Here is a 21,957-nt window from a genome sequence, read left to right as displayed (position 1 = left end):
TTGGAAAGAGGGGCAAGTATGAAGTCTGTTGGGGATGAGAGAGCTTGGGAAGTGAGTCAGTTGTTGTTCGCTGATGATACAGCGCTGGTGGCTGATTCATGTGAGAAACTGCAGAAGCTGGTGACTGAGTTTGGTAAAGTGTGTGGAAGAAGAAAGTTAAGAGTAAATGTGAATAAGAGCAAGGTTATTAGGTACAGTAGGGTTGAGGGTCAAGTCAATTGGGAGGTGAGTTTGAATGGAGAAAAACTGGAGGAAGTGAAGTGTTTTAGATATCTGGGAGTGGATCTGGCAGCGGATGGAACCATGGAAGCGGAAGTGGATCATAGGGTGGGGGAGGGGGCGAAAATTCTGGGGGACTTGAAGAATGTGTGGAAGTCGAGAACATTATCTCGGAAAGCAAAAATGGGTATGTTTGAAGGAATAGTGGTTCCAACAATGTTGTATGGTTGCGAGGCGTGGGCTATGGATAGAGTTGTGCGCAGGAGGATGGATGTGCTGGAAATGAGATGTTTGAGGACAATGTGAGGTGTGAGGTGGTTTGATTGAGTGAGTAACGTAAGGGTAAGAGAGATGTGTGGAAATAAAAAGAGCATGGTTGATTGGAGTGATGTGGTATACCGGGGTTGACGTGCTGTCAGTGGATTGAATCAAGGCATGTGAAGCGTCTGGGGTAAACCATGGAAAGCTGTGTAGGTATGTATATTTGCGTGTGTGAACGTATGTATATACATGTGTATGGGGGGGTTGGGCCATTTCTTTCGTCTGTTTCCTTGCGCTACCTCGCAAATGTGGGAGACAGCGACAAAGTATAATAAAAAAAAATAATAATATATATTTGTCTATTTATTTATTATACTTTGTCTGTCTCCCACGTTAGCGAGGTATTTCAAGGAAACAGACAAAAGAATGGCCCAATCCACCCGCATACACTTGTACATACATATATGCCCACACACACACATATACATACCTATATATATATTTCAATGTATACATATATATTCCTATGAATCCACGGGGAAAATGAAACACGATAAGTTTGCAAGTGAAATTTTGTGTAATAATCACATCATCAGAAGAGACACAAGAGAGAAATATAACAGTCAGTTGATATACATCGAAGAGACTAAGATAGGACGCCATTTGTTAAACATGCAACTATTCAAGACATTTTCCCCGTGGACTCATAGGAATGTCTTGATCACGCGTAAAATTGTGATCTTTTCCATACATGCATATACATACAGAGACATATACATATATGCATATGTACATAATTCATACTAGCTGCCTTTATTCATTCCTGTCACCACCCCACCACACATGAAATGACAACCCCCCTTCCCAAGCATGCATGCAAAATAGTGCTAGAAAAAGACAACAAAGGCCACATTCATTCACACTCAGTCTCTACCTGTCATGTATAATGCACCAAAACCATAGCTCCCTTTCCACATCCACACCCTACAAAACTTTCCATGCTTTACCCTAGACACTTCACATGCCCTGGTTCAATCCATAGACAGCACGTCAAACCTGGTATACCACATCCATCCAATTCACTATGTTCCTTACACACCTTTCATCCTCCTGCATGTTCAGGCCCCGATCGCTCAAAATCTTTTTCACTTCATCCTTTCACCTCCAATTTGGCCTTCCACTTCTCCTCATTCCCTCCACCTCTGACACATGCATCATCTTTGTCAATCTTTCCTCACTCATTCTCTCCATGTGACCAAACTATTTCAATACACCCTCTGCTGCTTTCTCAACCACACTCTTTTTCTTACCACACATCTCTCTCACCCTTTCATTACTTACTCAATCAAACCACTTCACACCACATACTGTACTCAAACATCTCATCTCCAACAAATCCACCCTCCTCCGCACAACCCTATCTATAGCCCATGGTACCCAACCATATATAATTGTTGGAACCACTATTCCTTCAAACATACCAATTTTTGCTTTCCGAGGTAATGTTCTCCAATTCCACACATTTTTCAACGCTCCCAGAACCTTTGCCCCTCCCCCACCCTGTGATTCACTTCTGCTTCCATGGTTCCATTCGCTGCCAAATCCACTTCCAGGTATCTAAAACACTCCACTTCCTCCAGTTCTTCTCCAATCAAACTTACCTCCTAATTGACTTGTCCCTCAACCCTACTGAACCGAATAATCTTGCTCTTATTCACATTTACTCTCAGCTTTCTTCTTTCACACACCTTACCAAGCTCAGTCACTGGCTTCTGCAGTTTCTCACTCAAATCAGCCACCAGCGTTGTATCATCAGCAAACAACAACTGACTCACTTCCCAAGCCCTCTCATCCACAACAGACTGCATTCTTGCACCTCTACCTAAAACATTTGCATTCACCTCCCTAACAACCCCATCCATAAACGAATTAAACTACCATGGAGACATCATGCTCCCTTGCTGCAAACCGACATTCACTCAGAACCAATCACTTTCCTCTCTTACTATTCATGCACATGCCTTACATCCTCGATAAAAACTTTTCACTGCTTCTAGCAACTTCCCTCCCACACCGTATATTCTTAATACCTTCCACAACTGAGGGAGTGTGTTAGTGTTTTGATGCACATTACTGGGTTATAGTAATGGGTGATTTGAATGCAGAGGTGAGTAATGTGGCAGTTGAGGGAATAACTGGTGTACATGGGGTGTTCAGTGTTGGAAATGTAAATGATGAAGAGCTTGTAGATTTGTGCGCTGAAAAAGGACTGATGATTGGGAATACCTGGTTTAAAAAGAGAGAAATACATAAGTATACGTATGTAAGTAGGAGAGATGGCCAGAGAGCATTATTGGATTACAAGTTAATTGATAAGCGCATGAAAGAGAGACTTTTGGATGTTATTGTGCTGAGAGATGGAACTGGAGGGATGTCTGATCATTATCTTGTGGAGGCGAAGGTGAAGATTTGTAGAGGTTTTCAGAAAAGAAGAAAGAATGTTGGGGTAAAGAGGGTGAGAGTAGGTGAGACTGGGAAGGAGACTTGTGTGAGGAAGTGTAGGAGAGACTGCGTACAGAATGGAAAATGGTGAGAACAAAGGACGTAAGGGGATTGGGGGAGGAATGGGATGCATTTAAGGAAGTAGTGATGGCTTGAACAAAAGATGCTTGCTCCATGAGAAGCATGGGAGGTGGACAGATTAGAAAGGTTAGTGAGAGTTGAAAGGGTAGTGCGTAGTGAAAGAGAAGAGAGAGGCAGTTTTTGCAGGGAAATAATGCAAATGAGTGGGAGATATATAAAAGAAAGAGACAGGAGGCCAAGAGAAAGGTGCAAGAGGTGAAAAAGAGGGCAAATGAGAGTTGGGGTGAGAGAGTATCATTAAATTTTAGGGAGAATAAAAACATGTTTTGCAAGGAGGTAAAGAAAGTGCATAAGACAAGGGAACAAATGGGAACTTCAGTGGAGGGGCTAATGGCGAGGTGATAACATGTAGTGGTGATGTGAGAAGGAGATGGAGTGAGTATTTTGAAGGTTTGTTCAATGTGTTTGATGATAGAGTAGCAGATATAGGGTGTTTTGGTCGAGGTGGTGTGCAAAGTGAGAGGGTCAGGGAGAATGATTTGGTAAACAGAGAAGAGGTAGCAAAAGCTTTGCTGAAGATGAAAGCCGGGAAGGCAGTGGGTGTGGATGGTATTACAGTGGAACTTATTAAAAGAAGGGGGTGACTGTGTTGTTGACTGGTTGGTAAGGTTATTCAATGTATGTATGACTCATGGTGAGGTGCCTAAGGATTGACGGAATGCTTGCATAGTGTCATTGTACAAAGGCAAAGGGGATAAATTACAGAGGTATAAGTTTGTTGAGAATTCCTGGGAAATTATATGGGAGGGTATTGACTGAGAGGGTAAAGGCACATACAGAGCATCAGACTGGGAAAGAGCAGTGTGGTTTCAGAAGTGGTAGAGGATGTGTGGATCAGGTGTTTGCTTTGAAGAATGTATGTGAGAAATACTTAGAAAAGCAAATGGATTTGTATGTAGCATTTATGGATCTGGAGAAGGTGTATGATGGAGTTGATAGAGATGTTCTGTGGAAGGTATTAAGAATATATGGTGTGGGAGGCAAGTTGTTAGAAGCAGTGAAAAGTTTTTATTGAGGATGTAATGCATGTGTACAAATAGGAAGAGAGGAAAGTGATTGGTTCTCAGCGAATGTCAGTTTGCAGTAGGGGTGCGTGATGTCTCCATGTTTGTTTAATTTGTTTATGGATGGGGTTGTTAGGGAGGTGTATGCAAGAGTTTTGGAGAGAGGGGCAAGTATGCAGTCTGTTGTGGATGAGAGAGCTTGGGAAGTGAGTCAGTTGTTGTTCGCCGATGATACAGCGCTGGTGGCTGATTCGGGTGAGAAAATGTAAAAACTGGTGACTGAGTTTGGTAAAGTGTGTGAAAGAGGAAAGCTGAGAGTTATTGTGAATAAGAGCAAGGTTATTAGGTACAGTAGGGTTGAGGGACATGTCAATTGGGAGGTACTTTTGAATGGAGAAAAACTGGAGGAAGTGAAGTGTTTTAGATATCTTGGAGTGGATTTGGCAGCGGATGGCACCATGGAAGTGCAAGTGAGTCATAGGGTGTGGTAGGGGGCGAAAGTTCTGGGAGTGTTAAAAAATGTGAGGAAGGCATGAACGTTATCTCGGAAAGCACAAATGGTTATGTTTGAAGGAATAGTGGTTCCGACAATGTTATACGGTTGCGAGGCGAGGGCTATAGATAGAGTTGTGGGGAGGAGGGTGGATGTGTTGGAAATGAGATAAATGAGGACAATATGTGGTGTGAGGTGGTTTGATCAAGTAATGAAATGGTGAGAGAGATGTATGGTAATAAAAAGAGTGTGGTTGAGAGAGCAGAAGAGGGTGTTTTGAAATGGTTTGGTCACATGGAGAGAATAAGTGAGGAAAGATAAACCAAGAGGATATATGTGTCAGACGTGGAGGGAATGAGGAGAAGTGGGAGACCAAATTGGAGGTGGAAAGATGGAGTGAAAAGATTTTGAGTAAACGGGGCCTGAACATGCAGGAGGGTGAAAGGCATGCAAGGAATTGAGTGAATTGGAATGATGTGGTATACTAGGGTCGACGTGCGGTCAATGGATTGAACCAGGGCATGTGAAGCATCTGGGGTAAACCATGGAAAGTTCTTCGGGGCCTGGATGTGGAAAGGGAGCTGTGGCTTCAGGCATTATTGCATGACAGCTAGAGACTGAGTGTGAACAAATGGGGCCGTTGTTGTCTTTTCCTAGCGCTACCTCACACACATGAGGGGGGGAGGGGGATGTTATTCCATGTGTGGCGAGGTGGCGATGGGAATGAATAAAGGCAGACAGTGTGAATTGTGTGCATGTGTATATATGTATATGTCTGTGTGTGGATATATATGTGCACATTGAGATGTATGGGTATGTATATTTGCGTGTGGAGACGTGTATGTATATACATGTGTATGGGGGTAGGTTGGGCCATTTCTTTCATCTGTTTCCTTGCGCTACCTCGCAAATGCAGGAGACAGCGACAAAGCAAAATAAATATAAATATAAATATACGATAAAATGTATAAGTATGTCTATGTGCGTGTGTGGACGCATATGTATATACATGTATATGTGGGTGGGTTGGGGCATTCTTTCGTCTGTTTCCTTGTGGTACCTCGCTGATGCGGGAGACAGCGACAAAGTATAATGAAAAAAATCAAAATAAAATAAAAAACCTTCCACAGAGCATCTCTATCAACTCTCATATGCCTTCTCCAGACCCATAAATGCAACATACAAATCCATTTGCTTTTCTAAGTATTTCTCACATACATTCTTCAAAGCAAAAACACCTGATCCACACATCCTCTACCACTTCTGAAACCACACTGCTCTTCCCCAATCTGATGCTCTGTACATGCCTTGATCCTCTCTATCAATTCCTTCCCATATAATTTCCCAGGAATACTCAACAAACTTATACCTCTGTAATTTGAGTACTCACTCTTATCCCCTTTGCCTTTGTACAATGGCACTATGCATGCATTCTGCCAATCCTCAGGTACCTCACAATGAGTTATACATACATTAAAAAACCTTACCAACCAGTGAACTACACAGAAACCCCCTTTTTTAATAAATTCCACTGTAATACCATCAAAACGTGCTGCCTTGCCAGCTTTCATTTTCCGCAAAGTTTTTACTACCTCTTCTCTGTTTACCATATCATTCTCCCTAACCCTCTCACTTCGCACACCACCTTGACCAAAACACCCAATATCTGCCAATCTATAATCTAACACATTCAACATACCTTCAAAATACTCACTCCATCTCCTTCTCACATCACCACTACTTGTTAACACCTCTGCAGTAGCCCCCTTCACAGATGTTCCCATTTGTTCTCTTGTCTCACGCACTTTATTTACCTCCTTTTAAAACATCTTTTTATCCCCCAAAAAAGTTCATGATACTCTCATTTGCCCTCTTTTTCACCCCTTGGAAATTTCTCTTCAACCTCCTGCCTCTTTCTTTTATACACTCACAGCCATTTGCACTATTTCCCTGCAAAACTCATCTAAATGCCTCTCTCTTCTCTTTCACAAATAATCTTACTTTTTCATTCCACCACTCATTACTCTTTCTAATGTACCTACCTCCCACCATTCTCATGCCACAAGCATCTTTTGCGCAAGCCATCATTGCTTCCCTAGATACATCCCATTCCTCCCCCACTCCCCTTACCACCTTTGCAATCACCTTATTCCATTCTGTACTCAGTTTCTCCTGGTACTTCCTCACACAAGTCTCCTTCCCAAGCTCACTTACTCTCACCACTTTCTTCACCCCAACATTCTCTCTTCTTTTCTTAAAACCCTCTAAAAATCTTTAACTTTGCCTCCACAGGATAATGATCAGACATCCCTCCAGTTGCACCTCTCATCACATTAACGTCCAAAAGTCTCTCTTTCGCGCGCCTATCAATTAACACGTAATCCAATAATGCTCTCTGGCCATCTCTCCTACTTACATACGTATACTTATGCATATATCTCTTTTTTAAACCAGGTATTCCCCCTTTTTCAGCACACAAATCTACAAGCTCTTCACCATTTCCATTTACAACAATGAACACCCCAAGCACATCAATTATTCCCTCAACTGCCACATTACTCACCTTTGCATTCAAATCACCCATCTCTATAACCCGATCTCGTGCATCAAAACTTCTAAAACACTCACTCAGCTGCTCCCAAAGCACTTGCCTCTCATGATCTTTCTTCTCATGCCCAGGTGCATATGCACCAATAATCACCCATGTCTCTCCATACACTTTCAGTTTTACCCATATCAATCTAGAGTTTACTTTCTTACACTCTATCACATACTCCCACCACTCTTGTTTCGGAAGTAGTGCTAATCCTTCCGTTGCTCGTCTTCTCACCAACCACTGACTTTACTCCCAAGACATTCCCAAACCACTCTTCCCCTTTACCCTTGAGCTTCATTTTACTGAGAGCTAAAACATCCAGGTTCCTTTCCTCAAACATACTACCTATCTCTCCTTTTTTCTCATCTTGGTTAAATCCACACACATTTAGGTACCCCAATCCAAGCCTTTGAGGAGGATGAGCACTCCTCGCATTACTCCTTCTTCTGTTTCCCCTTTTAGAAAGTTAAAATAGTGCTACAAAAAGACAACAAAGGCCCCATTCGTTCACACTCAATCTCTAACTGTCATGTATAATGCACTGAAACCATAGCTCCCTTTCCGCATCCAGGCCCCACAGAACTTTCCATGGTTTACCCCAGATGCTTCACATCCCTGGTTCAATTCATTGACAGCATGTCAACCCCGGTATACCACATCGTTCCAATTCACTCCATTCCTTGCACGCCTCTCATCCTCCTGCATGTTCAGGCCCCGATCACTCAAAATCTTTTTCACTCCATCCTTCCACCTCCAATTCGGTCTCCCACTTCTCCTCGTTCCCTCCACCTCTGACACATATATCCTCTTGGTCAATCTTTCCTCACTCATTCTCTCCATGTGACCAGACCACCTCAAAACACCCTCTTCTGCTCTCTCTACCACACTCTTTTTATTACCACACATCTCTCTCATCCTTTCATTACTTATTCGATCAAACCACCTTACACTACATATTGTCCTCAAAGATCTCATTTCCAGCACATCCACCCTCCTCCGCACAACTCTACCTATAGCCCATGCCTTGCAACCATATAACATTGTTGGTACCACTATTCCTTCAAACATACCCATTTTTGCTTTCTGAGATAACGTTCTTGCCTTCCACACATTTTTCAATGCCCTCAGAACTTTCGCCCCCTCTACCACCCTATGACCCACTTCTGCTTCCATGGTTTCATTCGCTGCCAAATCCACTCCCAGATATCTGAAACACTTCACTTCCTCCAGTTTTTCTCCATTCAAACTTATCTCCCAATTGACTTGTCCTTCAACCCTCATGTACCTAATAACCTTGCTCTTATTCGCATTTACTCTCAGCTTTCTTCTTTCACACACTTTACCAAACTCAGTCACCAGCTTCTGCAGTTTCTCACCCGAATAAGCCGCCAGCCCTGTATCATCAGCGAACAACAACTGACTCATTTTCGAAGCTCTCCCATCCACAACAGACTTCATACTTGCCCCTCTTTCCAAAACTCTTGCATTCCCCTCCCTAACAACGCCATCCATAAACAAATTAAACAACAATGGAGACATCACGCACCCCTGCCGCAAACCAACATTCACTGACAACCAATCACTTTCCTCTCTTCCTACTCGTACACATGCCTTACATCCACGATAAAAACTTTTCACTGCTTCTAACAACTTGCCTCCCACACCATATATTCTTAATACCTTTCACAGAGCATCTCTATCAACTCTATCACATGCTTTCTCCAGATCCATAAATGCTACATACAAATTCATTTGCTTCTCTAAGTATTTCTCACATATATTCTTCAAAGCAAACACCTGATCCACACATCCTCTACCACTTCTGAAACCACACTGCTCTTCCCCAATCTGATGCTCTGTACATGCCTTCACCCTCTCAATCAATATCCTCCCATATAATTTACCAGGAATACTCAACAAACTTATACCTCTGTAATCTGAGCACTCACCTTTATCCCCTTTGCCTTTGTACAATGGCACTATGCAAGCATTCCACCAGTCCTCAGGCACCTTACCAACCAGTCAACAACACAGTCACCCCCTTTTTTAATAAATTCAACTGCAGTACCATCCAAAGCCGCTGCCTTGCCGGCTTTCATCTTCCGCAAAGCTTTTGCTACCTCTTCTCTGTTTACCAAATCATTCTCCCTTACCCTCTCACTTTGTACACCACCTTGACCTAAACACCCTATATATGCCACTCTATCATCAAACACATTCAACAAACCTTCTAAATACTCACTCAAATACATTCATTCAAATTTCTCCAGGAAAGCTTTATTTCATCCTTAACTCATACAGTTTTCATATTCACAGGTGCATATACACACATCCATGCATACTTCACAATCCTAATCTTTCTGTATCACCCTCCCAAACTCTTAGTGATAGCAGAATGGCACATCCTTCTTTCCCTCTTCCCCAATAATTTTTACTCATCCTTGTCCATACCAAACCTCCTTTCATGCCCTCCCATAACTTGCATTCATCATTTTCAGTTTCACTCAACACATCTTGCCTAAGGATATGAGTTTCCCTAATCCATAGCAAATCCACACTAAAACTTTCAAACTTGTCCACAATCTCCCTCCTTTTACTCTCAGCAGTCATCCCATTCACATACAGCGCTGACACCCTCAACTGCTTGTCCCTTTTAACCCTTAGCAAAACTGGTAAACTCCAGTGCCACTTTTTAGCCTTTTGTGCCTCCCCCTTGACAGGTCACTGGCAGAGGGCAACTCCAGTGCTATGTCTCCAGAGACAACGAGGCTCCAAAACTGTCAAAAAATTCAAAAGTGAAAGCACACCTCAGGAGTTTGTCCAGACCTAAAAGTATTGCCCTGATGTAATTGGGCAACACCTCCACCTTTAGCTCTACACCTAAGGGATGTAATACAAGGTCACCACAAGAAGGTGGGGTGAGACTTGGATACTCTAGTAAACTAGAGTATCCTCTCGAGGTGCTGAAACTTTATAATTTTCCCAATTTAAGCTTCTTTACTTTCCACAGTAGCAGTTACCTCATTGGTAACAATACTGCCACTGTGCAAACGTGTATAAATTAAGAGGTTCCTGTATATGCGTCAGAAGTGAAGGGCATAAGGTAAAAGGAGGAGACTAAATTGGAGATGGAAGGATGAAGCGAAAAAGATTTTGAGTGATTAGGGCCTGAACATGCATGATGGTGATGGGCATGCACAAGATAGTATGTAGTATATAGGATGTATACTGTTTTTCAGAGACAGGTACACTTACTTTTGTATTCTTGTGGTATTACACCCATGGCCTGATCTGCAAAGGTTATCTCTACAATTATTTCTGAATGGAATGCATTAAAAAATAAGACATCAGGGTTAACCTCAAGGTTTTTAACATGTGGGTAAATAAATACTGCAAAGAAGACTCTAATCTGGAAAAGTTTTTTCTTTTGGAAATGGAGTCTGGAGTCAAATGATGAGTGCCATATTTCATCTTGGTGCAGACTCCAACACAATTCATATCATAAAAAATCATAGCTTTCCAATATTTCCTAATTGTTTCTTAGGGTCAGTACTTGGATCAATTTTAGCCTTGAATTACATAATCTTACATTTGTAAACTGAGTGCATCTCTGGTTTAGAACGGTAGTATATGTACTACCTTCCTCATACATTTCAATAACCAAAATATTAATAGACACCTCCTAAAGTACATAGAACCACAAAACAGTGTGAATAAATCACACCTTTACTACCTATCTTTTAGGGTACACACAGCACAGGGAAGAAACAATTATACCCACGAATTCCTTGCATATCACAGAAGGTGATTTAGAGGGGGCATGGATAGGGGCTGGACACATCCCTTCTTATACTTGCAGTTTCTAAAAGATGAAACAGAAGAAAGGAGCCAAGAAAGCAGTGCTCATCTTCCTTGAAGGCTCAGGCTGGGGTCTCTGAAAGTGTGTGGGTGTAGACAAGATGACTAGAAAGAAAAGATAGGTGATATGTTTAAGTGAAACAAAACTTTAAGATACATAGTAGTCTGGTGATATGGATCTGGGGAAAGCATACAACAGAACTGAATGAAATGCTTTATGGGACATGTTAAGGATGCATAGGGTTGGGGTCAACTCTTGGATACTGGAAAGCCTTCTATAGAGGAGCAAATGCTTGTGTAAGAGTGGATGGAGAGTTCAGTAAAAGTTTTGGGATACATGTAGGTGTGAGGCAAGACTGTGTGATGTCACTGTGGCTTTTTAATATAGCTATGGATAGAGTGATAAGAGAGAGAAAGCAAAACAAGGGAAAAGGGGTGAAGAGATGAAGTGTGGTGGTGAGATATGGTGGATAGTGGCAAGCCTGTTTGACGATGATACTGTGTTGTTTGCTGAGAGTGAACATGAAATGCAGAAGGTTGTGAATGCATTTTATGAAGTATGTAAGCACAGGCGACTGAAATCAATGCAAGTAAAAATGAAGTAGTGGTGTTTGAGAAGAAACAGAGTGAAAGTACAGAAGTGACATGGGCAAATAGGGTGGAGGAATACTGCAGGAAAAGAAATGGTGGAAGAATGCATGGACTGGTGTATGCAAGGGAGGAATATAAGGACAGGGATAAGTGGAAATTCATATAAGTAAGTAAGTAAGTAAGTAAGTTTTTATTAGTCAAATGATAATACAAGATATATTACAAAATGAACAGGTGTCAGAGATATAGCTAAATAGACAGACAGATAGATATATAGATATAGATAGATAGATAAATATATAGATAGAATGACAGGAGCAAACTGAGAGTAAATGTGAACAAAATCAAGTCTATCAGACTTAGCAGTGCAGAAAATACAGGTTGAGAAACAGCTTAGTTGTCTAAAAGTTTAAAAGAGAAAACTTGGAAGTGAATTGTTTTTGATACCTGGGAGTGGATATAGAACAAATGGGGCAATGGAATTGGAGGTCAGTAATTACCTTTTCTTTTTAACCTAATTGTGCTGCATGAGGAGGGAGTTTTATGCTCATGGGGCCTCATTATCATACAATATCTCAAATTTATGTACGCTGTCTGCATTCACCATGCACTCTGTTTTCTGTTCCATTCATCCACTACTCATATAATACAAAATACTTCACTACATCTTTTTAACAATTTTTTTGCTTATGTTCATGTGTAATTCTCAAGTTGCTTATCCCTAGATCACTCAAAGGACTGTTCAATGACCACATCATCGATGTATGTGTTTTAATAACTTGAAGATTGTGATCAGGTTACCCCTCAATCTTCTCTCTTCCAAGGTCAGCAAATCTAAAGTTTAGGCCTTTTTTCATTTTATCCCATCCTCATTACTTTACATTTGTTTGGATTGAACTTCATCAACCATGTATCAGAGCAACTTTGGAATCTGCTTAGGTACTCCTGTAAGATGATGCAATAATCCTCTTTTTTCATTTTCTTCATGACTTTTGCATCATATGCACACTTACTGATGTGGGATTCCATACCTTAAAGCAAGTCATTTGTATATAGATCATGAAGAGTGATGGTCCCAAAACAGAACCCTGGAGCACTTCACTGATGACCATCCATTTAGATAAAGCTCCTCTAACATGCATTCTTTATTTCCTTCTGCTTAGATAATCTTCTATCCACTGAGGGAGTCTTTCCCTTATTCCTGCCTGGTATTCCAGCTTCTTACTCAGCCCCAATGCAGTACTGTGACAAGCACTTTTTGGCAGTCAAGATATAAACAATCTACTCAGCCTTTCCTTTGTCTATGACAGAGCTCACTACCCCATAGAAATCTATGAGGGTTGTTATACATGACCTCCTTTCCTTATATCAGGGTTGCCTCTAACTTAGTAAATTCTCCTTTGCAGAAAGTCATCCATTTCCCTTCTGTTTAACCTTTACAATGCCTTACAGACCATTTGTCAAGGAGACTGGCATGAAGTTCAGCATCTTCTCTGTTTTTTTCTTATAATTGGGTATGAAAATTGCCCTTTTCCACTCCCCTAGCACTTTGCTCTACTCCAGCTTCTTCTTGAACAATATCTAAACAGGTTTGTCTTATGTATATCCACACATCTTCAGCATATAAGGTGAAATTTCATCAAGACCATGAGCCTTATATAGGTCAAGACATTTTACCCTTTGGTTAATGTCTTTATTAGATTTTTCAAACTTGATCACCATTTCCCACTTTAGTGAGGTAGCACCAGGAACAGATGAAGAGAGGTTGCACTTGCTCATATCCAATCATTTACTGTCATGTGCAATGCACTGAAAGTATGCCCCTCCACCCCAACCACAAACAGGCCCCACAGACCTTTCCATGGTTTCCCCAGACGTTTCACATGCCCTGGTTCAGTCAACTGATGGCACATCAAGCCCAGTATATCATGTTGTTCCAGTTCAATCTATCCTATGCACGCCTTTCACCTTCCTGCATGTTCAAGTCACAAGCATTCAAAATCTTTTTCACTCTGCTCCTCCTTCTCCAACTTAGTCTTCCCCTTCTCCTTGTCACCTCCACTTTTGAAGAATTTATTCTCTCTGTCAACCTCTCCTCACTCATTCTCTCCATATGTCCAAACCAACTGAGCACACCCTCTTCAGCTTCTCAACCACACTATCTTTATCAACACACCTCTTATCTCTCTTTTTTTCTTTCTTTCATACTATTTGCTGTTTCCCGAGTTAGCGAGGTAGCGTTAAGAACAGAGGACTGGGCCTTTGAGGGAATATCCTCATCTGGCCCCCTTCTCTGTTCCTTCTTTTTTTTTTTTTTTTCTGGAAAAATACAAATTTTCGCCTTCCCAGAAAAAGGCTTCTTTCCACACATTTTTTAATGTTCCCAAAAACTTTGCACCCTCACCCACCCTATGGCTCATTTCAGCCTCAGTGGTTCCATTTGCTGCCATCTGCTCCCAGATATCTAGAAAACTTCACTTACTCCAATTTTCTCCATTTAAACTCAAACTCCAACAAACCTGTCCCTCTTCCCTGCTAAACCTAATAACCTTGCTTTAATTCACATTCACTCCCAACTTCCTTCTTTCACACACTCTTCAAAATTCATTCACCAACTCATGTAGTTTCTTACTCAAATCTGTTACTAGTACTGTCTCATCATCAATCAGCAACCAACTTAATTCCCAGGTCCTATCATCTGCTACAGCCTGCACACTTGTACACCCTCCAAGAATTTTGCATTTACCTTCCTCATCACCACCAGTCATAAGCAAATTAAACAGCCATGGTGGAACCACACATCCCTGCCACAAACCAACCTTCACTTGAAACCACTCTGCCTCCTCTCTTTCTACTTGTACACAAATTCAACACTGTTGATAAAAACTTCTCACTGCTTTTAGCAACTTTCTTCAACATTTTCAAGAGCCTCCTCCCCATCTCACCTCACTAGTGATGGGGTTATAGTGTCTTCCTCCATAAAAAAGACACTCTTAAACTTGTTATCAAGTTCCTTACATATCCTGACATCATCTACTTTTTCCTCTGTATCCCTTAATTTCGTTAGCCATTCTTTATATGACAATCAACTTCTAATGAATTTATGTTAAAGTTTTGGATTTTAACCTTTCTTATCCAGAATACTCATCTAAAAATTTTGCTGTTCCTCTTTTCTTATCCTTCTGCACTTCATTTCTTACTCTCTTATACCCAGCTTAAGCTAACTGGCTGAATTTCACCTATACCTTATGCCACTGCACATCTATCGGCTCCCTTGCTTTTTGACGTCTTTGATTAAACAATTAATCCCTCTTTCTAAATCTTCACTCTGTATTTGATGCTAGAGATACACATGTTCTCATTCCATTGCAACTATCACAGAACCTTTCACCACAGAACCCTGGTTCCTGGCTACTGAACTCCATATCCCAATCTATGTTCCTACAGAGTCTTAAGTTTTGTTTAGTTTCCACCATTGTATCTCCTTCTCAAGTCCTGCCTCAACCCTGGTCTTTTAACTTCCATGTTTATCACATAATCAAACTTGAGCAATACATGATTGCTTTTTCCAAGTGGTGTAACCTGCAGAATTTTCAGTATCTGTGCAAGTCTGTGTGAAGATAAGATATAGTAATGAGGGTGAATCAGTCACTCTGATCCTATAGTGTTCACCGACATGCTGGTGTAACAAATCTTCCTGAACAAACTCTAGGAAATTGTGTTTTCATGAATTTTTTTCATGGAGAGAATTCAAATCCTGTCAATCTATCTCCTTATACAGAACTTGAAATCCCTCATCATCGATACGTTACCTTCTCTCAGAAGCACATGATTAACTGAACGATCCTTCATTATTGTCACTATATATTGTTCTAGATCATTAGAATTCTTTGAAGGATCATATATCATCAACACCACTGGGACAGGATGGGATTACAGCTGAAATATAGAAATATGGAGGAGAAAGTATGATAGGGTGGATGCATTTGGTTGTAATTTAGCATGAAAGCAGAAGGCTGTGTCTGAAGATTGGGTGAATGCTATTATTGTTGCTTTATCTAAAGGAAATGGTGCTAAGGATGCATATAGCATATATAGAAGAATAAGTCTATTAAGTATACTATAAAAAGCACCTGCAAAAGTGTTGACTGACAGAGTGATGGAAGTGAGTGAATGCAAAACAAGTGATGAGCAATGGGGTTTTTAGGAAAGGTAGGAATGTGGATCAGATTTTTGCTGTGAGAATGACTGTGGAGAAGCATCTAGCAAAGGGTAGGAAGTGGTATGCAAATCTTATGGATCTGGCAAAAATGTACGACAGTGTCAAATACAATGCTCTATGGGTTGTGTAAAGGATATATTGGGCTGAGGGACAACTGCTGGATAGTGTGAAAGCCTTCTACAATGAAGCAAATGCATGTTAGAGTGGATGGAGAGTTGAGCAAATGTTCTGGTGATAATGTGGGTGTGATGAAGGGCTGTGTGATGTCACTGCAGCTTTTTGACATATACCTGGATGAAGTGATAAGAGAGGTGAAAATGAAGTGGTGAGGTATGGTGGCCAGAGACAAGATTTTTTGCAGATGATGCAATGTTGTTTGCTGAGAGTGAAGAGGCATTGCAGAAGGTTGTAAACGTGTTTGATAAAGTGAGTAAGCATGAGCGATCAAAGTCCTACAGAGTGAACAAAGTGAACTAAACTGTATTATAGATATGGGGTAGAAACTCGGGAAGAGGTAACAAAATCTATGCATTTGGAAGCTACCTTGGGTAACTTTGGCAATATGGAATGAAAGACATGGGAGTAAGCAGTACAGGGTAGAAGTCATTGGGTCCCTTAACAAAATAGTGAAGGTTAGAGGTGTACGTATAGAAAAGAAGAAATGATTAAGAGACGGCATAGTTTTCCTGACCCTGAACTATGCAGCCAAAACATGGACATGGGAAGTCACTGAATTCAAGAATCAAGACAGAGGAAATGAGTTATTTGAATGGAGCATGTGGTATGACTAGATGGAATAAAGAAAGTAATTTGAGAGTGTTTGAGAGATTTGGTATGGCAAGGAATTCAAAGGATACGAATTGTGAAGTGATAGAGTGGGTGAAACATAATATCTTGATGAACTGTGAAGTGATAGAGTGGGTGAAACATAATATCTTGAGGTGGTTTGGGTATCTGGAAAGAATGCAAGATGGGAAGGTTACAAAGACAGAGTATGATAGCATGATTAAAGGAGTTGGTGTAAGACAAAGGCCACCTGCGACATGGGGAAACAGAGTGGATGAATACTGGAGGGAGAGAAATGGGGGAAAAATAAGTTGAATGGTGTATGCAAGGAAGGCATACAAAGACAAGGATAGGTAGAGAATCTTTTGCCATGGCCATCCTCTTGATGGGAGTTCCAGGAAGGGATGGGTATCAGAGGTGTAGACAGATATATAGATAGGTAGATAGACAGATAGCAAGACCACTTTTTTCTTTCAGTTACCCTTCCTAATATGTACTATCTGAAAGGGCCATCCACTACTGTTTCCTGAAATTTGAATTTATCTCCTTTTAAGAGAGCCAAACCTCCTCCTCATTTATTTTCTCTTTCCCTCCTTATTATCATATACCTCACTGGACAGAGAATGTGAGATATCTCTTTTGTTTGCTTTGTTTCCACAACTTCAACAAGATCAGGTGCATTTTCCCTTGATTCAATGGACCAATAGGGGGAACAGGTGTCCATTAATGCAAAAGTCTGTTAAGTCTAATGTAACTTATTTCTTTGCACATTCAAGTTCACATGCTTTCTTTTAACTCTTCTATCACTGTAAGGTTTAGTGTGTGGTAAGATAGCTGGGCGGTGGGTACCTGACTATGGGAACGCTTGCTGGGCAGTTGGAGGCAGAAGTCAGGCTGAGATAGAGGTGATGCCAACCCTCTCCTGTAAAAGGATACTTCTTTATAATATAGTGAGTACGGACCACTGGCTTTCAGTACACCTCTTTCATGGTACAGTGAGTAGGATTCAAACCTACATGGGAATATCTCAAGTTAAAGCAAGGCTGCTCACCTTCTTAAGGAGATGGGGTGCACCCAAGAAATTGCCTCAGATGGGAGAACTAATCTAGACAGTGAGGAGATGGAAGCTTTCTCCAAGAAATGGGGAATCATGGCCTGCATCTCCTCAGCCCACTTCCCACAGTTCAATGGATGCACTGAAACAGCGGTAAAGGGAGCCAAATGGGTGTTGAGGGGCAATACAGGTGTTGGAAGTAGCCTGCCCAACAGCAAAGCAATGCAGTATCTCACCATCCCCTAAGGTCACCCAAACAGCTAGCAGCAGGAAGAAAGTTGTGAGAAGGTATCACGGCAAACAAGAAACATTATCTTATACACTGGTGATGGAAAACTGCTCTGCAAAACAGGTAGTGGGCCATAGCAGAAAGCCAGGCTCATGTGCAGGGTGGCCCAGCAGGTCACACCACTACACTGCCCCAGCTATCCGTGGGGCAACCCTGTCTGTGTGTAGGACATTGCTTCAAAGGTGTGGGACAGGTCTGGTGTGGCAGTGGAGGTGAAGCCCCATAGACAATATTCAGTGAAGCTGGAAGGCAGTGGCTGCCTGTCTTTGCAAAACCAACATCACCTATGTCCCTGGGTTTTGCCAACCCCCATGACACCAATAGGTCAAGAAGAGTACCCACCAGCAATGGCTTCAATCCCAGTTGCAGAGACCCACCACAGGCGGTGGCACCCTCACCGTGTGAGACACTGCCCCACACACTTGCAAGATTATGTTTGTGGTGGCTTCTGTGAAGAGTAGACACACTAATCTGTTATGTCATTTTTGTTATGTTTGCATGTAAAGAAAGTGTATCATTGCTGAGCAGTAATTTGAGAGTATATTTGCCTTATGCCTTGTCGAATTTTAATTTCATCAACTTTTTTTGTTGTTTTTGTTTTTGTTATAACAAAGTTTCATACTTAATTATCAAAATCTCATGAGGGGGTGTAGGTTTCAGTGTTTGTGGTACAATAGTTGGGATGTGGGCATCTGGCAATGTGAGAAGTTGGGAATGCTTCCAGGCAGTTGGAGGCAGGGGTCAGACTGAGATAGAGGTTGATGCTACCCCTCTCCTGTGAAAGAATACTTTTTATAATAAAGTGAGGACAGACTACATGCTTTCATTGCACCTATTACAATCACTTGATGTCATTTGGAATTGTAAGGATCACAAAATTATATAATATATAAAGTAACAATTCTGAAATAACAGGAACACTCTGTATACAACCTGACCACATGATAGCTTGAGGCCCTCTTGAGATTAAAAAAAAGCGAGTCTACCCCATGCTAACTAAAACAAGTGTGATGTGAAATGCACAATATGATGTGGTGTTTGAGATTCTTTAATTTTTCAAAATTTTTAAAATTATCATTAATTAATGTACTGTATCATCCTTAACAGGCCACTAGCAGAGGGCAACTCTAGTGCAGTGTTTGCAAAGGCTTCAACCTAATATTCCTAATGACTGCTTCTACCTAATGATCCTGCCTAATGTTCCTATCAAGTACTTCTACCTTGTGTTTTTATCTACTGCTTCTACCATTTTGCCATAAAGTAGGGCTAGCACATATCGCTCATTGAAGAAAAATCTAGAGTTACAAAGAATGAGCTGTGTGAGTTAAGTGTTATCAAGAGTTAAGTGTGACAAGGAGAGATTGTATGTTGTGAACAGAATACCAGTAGTCTACATGTGGGTGAGGCAAAATTAAAAGACAGATACCTGGGTTAGAAAAGTGCAACTTCACAAACCACCAAAATCCTGGCTCACTTCACAGCCATCATTAACCCTTCTGATACTGAGGTGGATAGTACTGATAATATACCTGGTCATTGGCTGCCTACCAAGTACTATCTACAGTCTATCTTTGATAAGTATACGTAATATCTAAGCAAAGCATGGTAGCATATATAAACCTTCTTCATACATTTAAATTACCAAATATTGATACACGCCTTCTTATTTATGAGAACCTAAAAATGGCAAATACAAATAATATCATTACTACACAGCAAAAACTTACTCATGACAAAGTATTTTACTAAAGGAGTACCATAAATCATAACAGAGGGCCAAACTTACCTTCAGTACTTTATCAGGGTCAATTTCAAAAAGATTCAGCAGTTGTTCCTTCACATCCTCAGGATTAGCATTTTTCAGATCTATCTTATTTATCACTGGGATGATTGCTAATTCATTTGTAAATGCTAAGTAAAAATTTGCTACAGTCTGAGCTTGAACACCCTCATTAGCATCTATCAACAGAACAGCTCCTTGACAAGCAGCCAATGATCTTGATACTTCATACGTAAAATCAACATGGCCAGGTGTATCTATCAGATTGAGTAGGTATTTCTGTAAGATAGAAAAAATCAGACCCTTATTATGGGTATAGTAACATGTTACCAAAACAGCTGACCTTCTAAAATTCATTTTCCTACTGTCTAAGTTTTTATAATTTCATGGGCAAAATAAAGCATAACCAATCTTCAATAACCATATCTACTGAATTTGCTGTGGAATAGGAGTGTTTTGCCTGGTATTCACCTCGATTCATCAATGCAGGGCTTAAAATGAATGAGATCCTCTTTGAGAGAAAAGAGTGAAAAAGCTTAGGGTTTACTTGCAAGAATGTTTTTACATATCAAACATAAGCAGCTGATTGCAAACTCCAATCTTGTTAACATAAAAAATACATATAAAAGCAAACCATGGAAAGGTATGTGGGGCCTGGATATGGATAGGGAGCTGTGGTTTCGGTACATTACACATGAGAGCTAGAGACCGAGTGTGAACAAATGTGGCCTTTTTTGTGTTTTCCTGGCACTATTTCACTGAAGCAGAGGGTAGCAGTCCTGTTTCCTGTGGGGCCAGGCAGCTCCAGGAATGGATGAAAGTAAGCAAGTATGAATATGTACATGTGTATACAAGTGTAAGTCTGTGTATGTGTATGTATATGCACATGCATATATATGTGTATATGAGTGGATGGGCCATTCTTCGTCTGTTTCCTGGTGCTATCTCACTGATGTGGGAAACGACAATCAAGTATACTAATAAAAAAAGCAAAAAAATTTTGAGACATGGCTATATGTCTTACAGGTAATGAGTTTTACTGAATACATATATGCATCATCTTAGGTACACCTCCCTATGTGAGCATGAAATCATATCAACATTCTTCATTCAAATACTTACAATGTATCACTCTATAAGGAAAATGACTAAAACAGATCTTTATGACTAAGATTCCAAAGCTGGTACCACTACAAAATCCTACCTGAATACTAAATCCAGCCGATGCATCTACCCAATCATGAATTCCACTAAAAAATTCATTATCTACAGAGATCAACAAATTAACACTGATAAGAAAATGCAATATCAATTAGTAATGGCGACATAGTGAGCCAGCATGATGCTGTCTGTCATGTGCCACACCTAGGTCCAGGTTGCAAATTTTTGTTTCTGCCCCACATGTAATTACCTATTTGTACTAAAAGGTTGTTCTTCACTTATGGTGCCCTATCTTGAACATTCTCTAAAATGAAACCATGTCTTCAGTCATTTTATTCTATTCACCTTCCAGTCTTATACCATAATAGTGCTTTCTCATATCTTTTCTAAAAAAATTTTTTGCATAATTTCTAGTTATGTCCTACGGTTGTTCTATCCCTACATCTCTTAAAAACCTGTTCACTGTGTCATTAATCTGCTTTAAAAACTTTTAGATTATGTTCAGGTCACTCCTCACTCTTCTTTCTTCAAAGGTGGGCAAATATAAAGCCTCCAGCTCTCCATTCTCTGATACTATCTGTTGCTCTCCTCTGGACCTTCTCTATTTGCTCTTTGTGCTTCTTTAGGTGATGTAAAAAGACTTGAGAAGCTTCTTCTAGGTTTGACCATATACATGAAGTGAACAGCTTACTGAAAATTTCTTTATCCATGAACATGAATGCTGTTCTATATGACAGCAGACAGTTGGTCTCCTACGGTGGAACTCTGGCAAAAGGTTTGAAGCAATGTCAACTTTCAGGTCTTTTTCAAACACAAATGCCTTGTAGATGATAATCATATCGGGGCCTTCTTTCACTATGACCCATCCTCACTACTTTATATTTACTTTGGCTGAAGTTCAGCGACCATGCATCAGACTAACTTTGGAGTTTGTCAAGATCCCCTTGTAAGGTGATGCAATCCTCCACCCTTTTCACTTCCCACATAAACTTGCATTAAC

The 21,957-nt window shown here is 40.7% G+C and overlaps 1 protein-coding gene across 2 annotated transcripts in view; it reads right to left on the bottom strand.

Moving 5' to 3' along the window:
* LOC139747246 (translation factor GUF1, mitochondrial-like) overlaps positions 1-21,957 on the bottom strand; it is a 324,019-nt gene that overhangs the window by 191,730 nt on the left and 110,332 nt on the right. For both annotated transcript variants that reach the window (XM_071659309.1, XM_071659310.1), the window contains exon 4: positions 19,803-20,075. In XM_071659309.1, coding sequence (XP_071515410.1) covers positions 19,803-20,075 — 273 coding nt within the window. The remainder of the gene's footprint in view (positions 1-19,802; positions 20,076-21,957) is intronic.

This window comes from Panulirus ornatus, chromosome 68 (assembly GCF_036320965.1).
Source record: "Panulirus ornatus isolate Po-2019 chromosome 68, ASM3632096v1, whole genome shotgun sequence".
In the NCBI taxonomy this organism is placed as follows: Eukaryota; Metazoa; Arthropoda; class Malacostraca; order Decapoda; family Palinuridae; genus Panulirus; species Panulirus ornatus.
The sequence above is the reverse complement of the archived record's forward strand: the minus strand, read 5'-3'. Positions and strand labels throughout refer to the sequence as shown.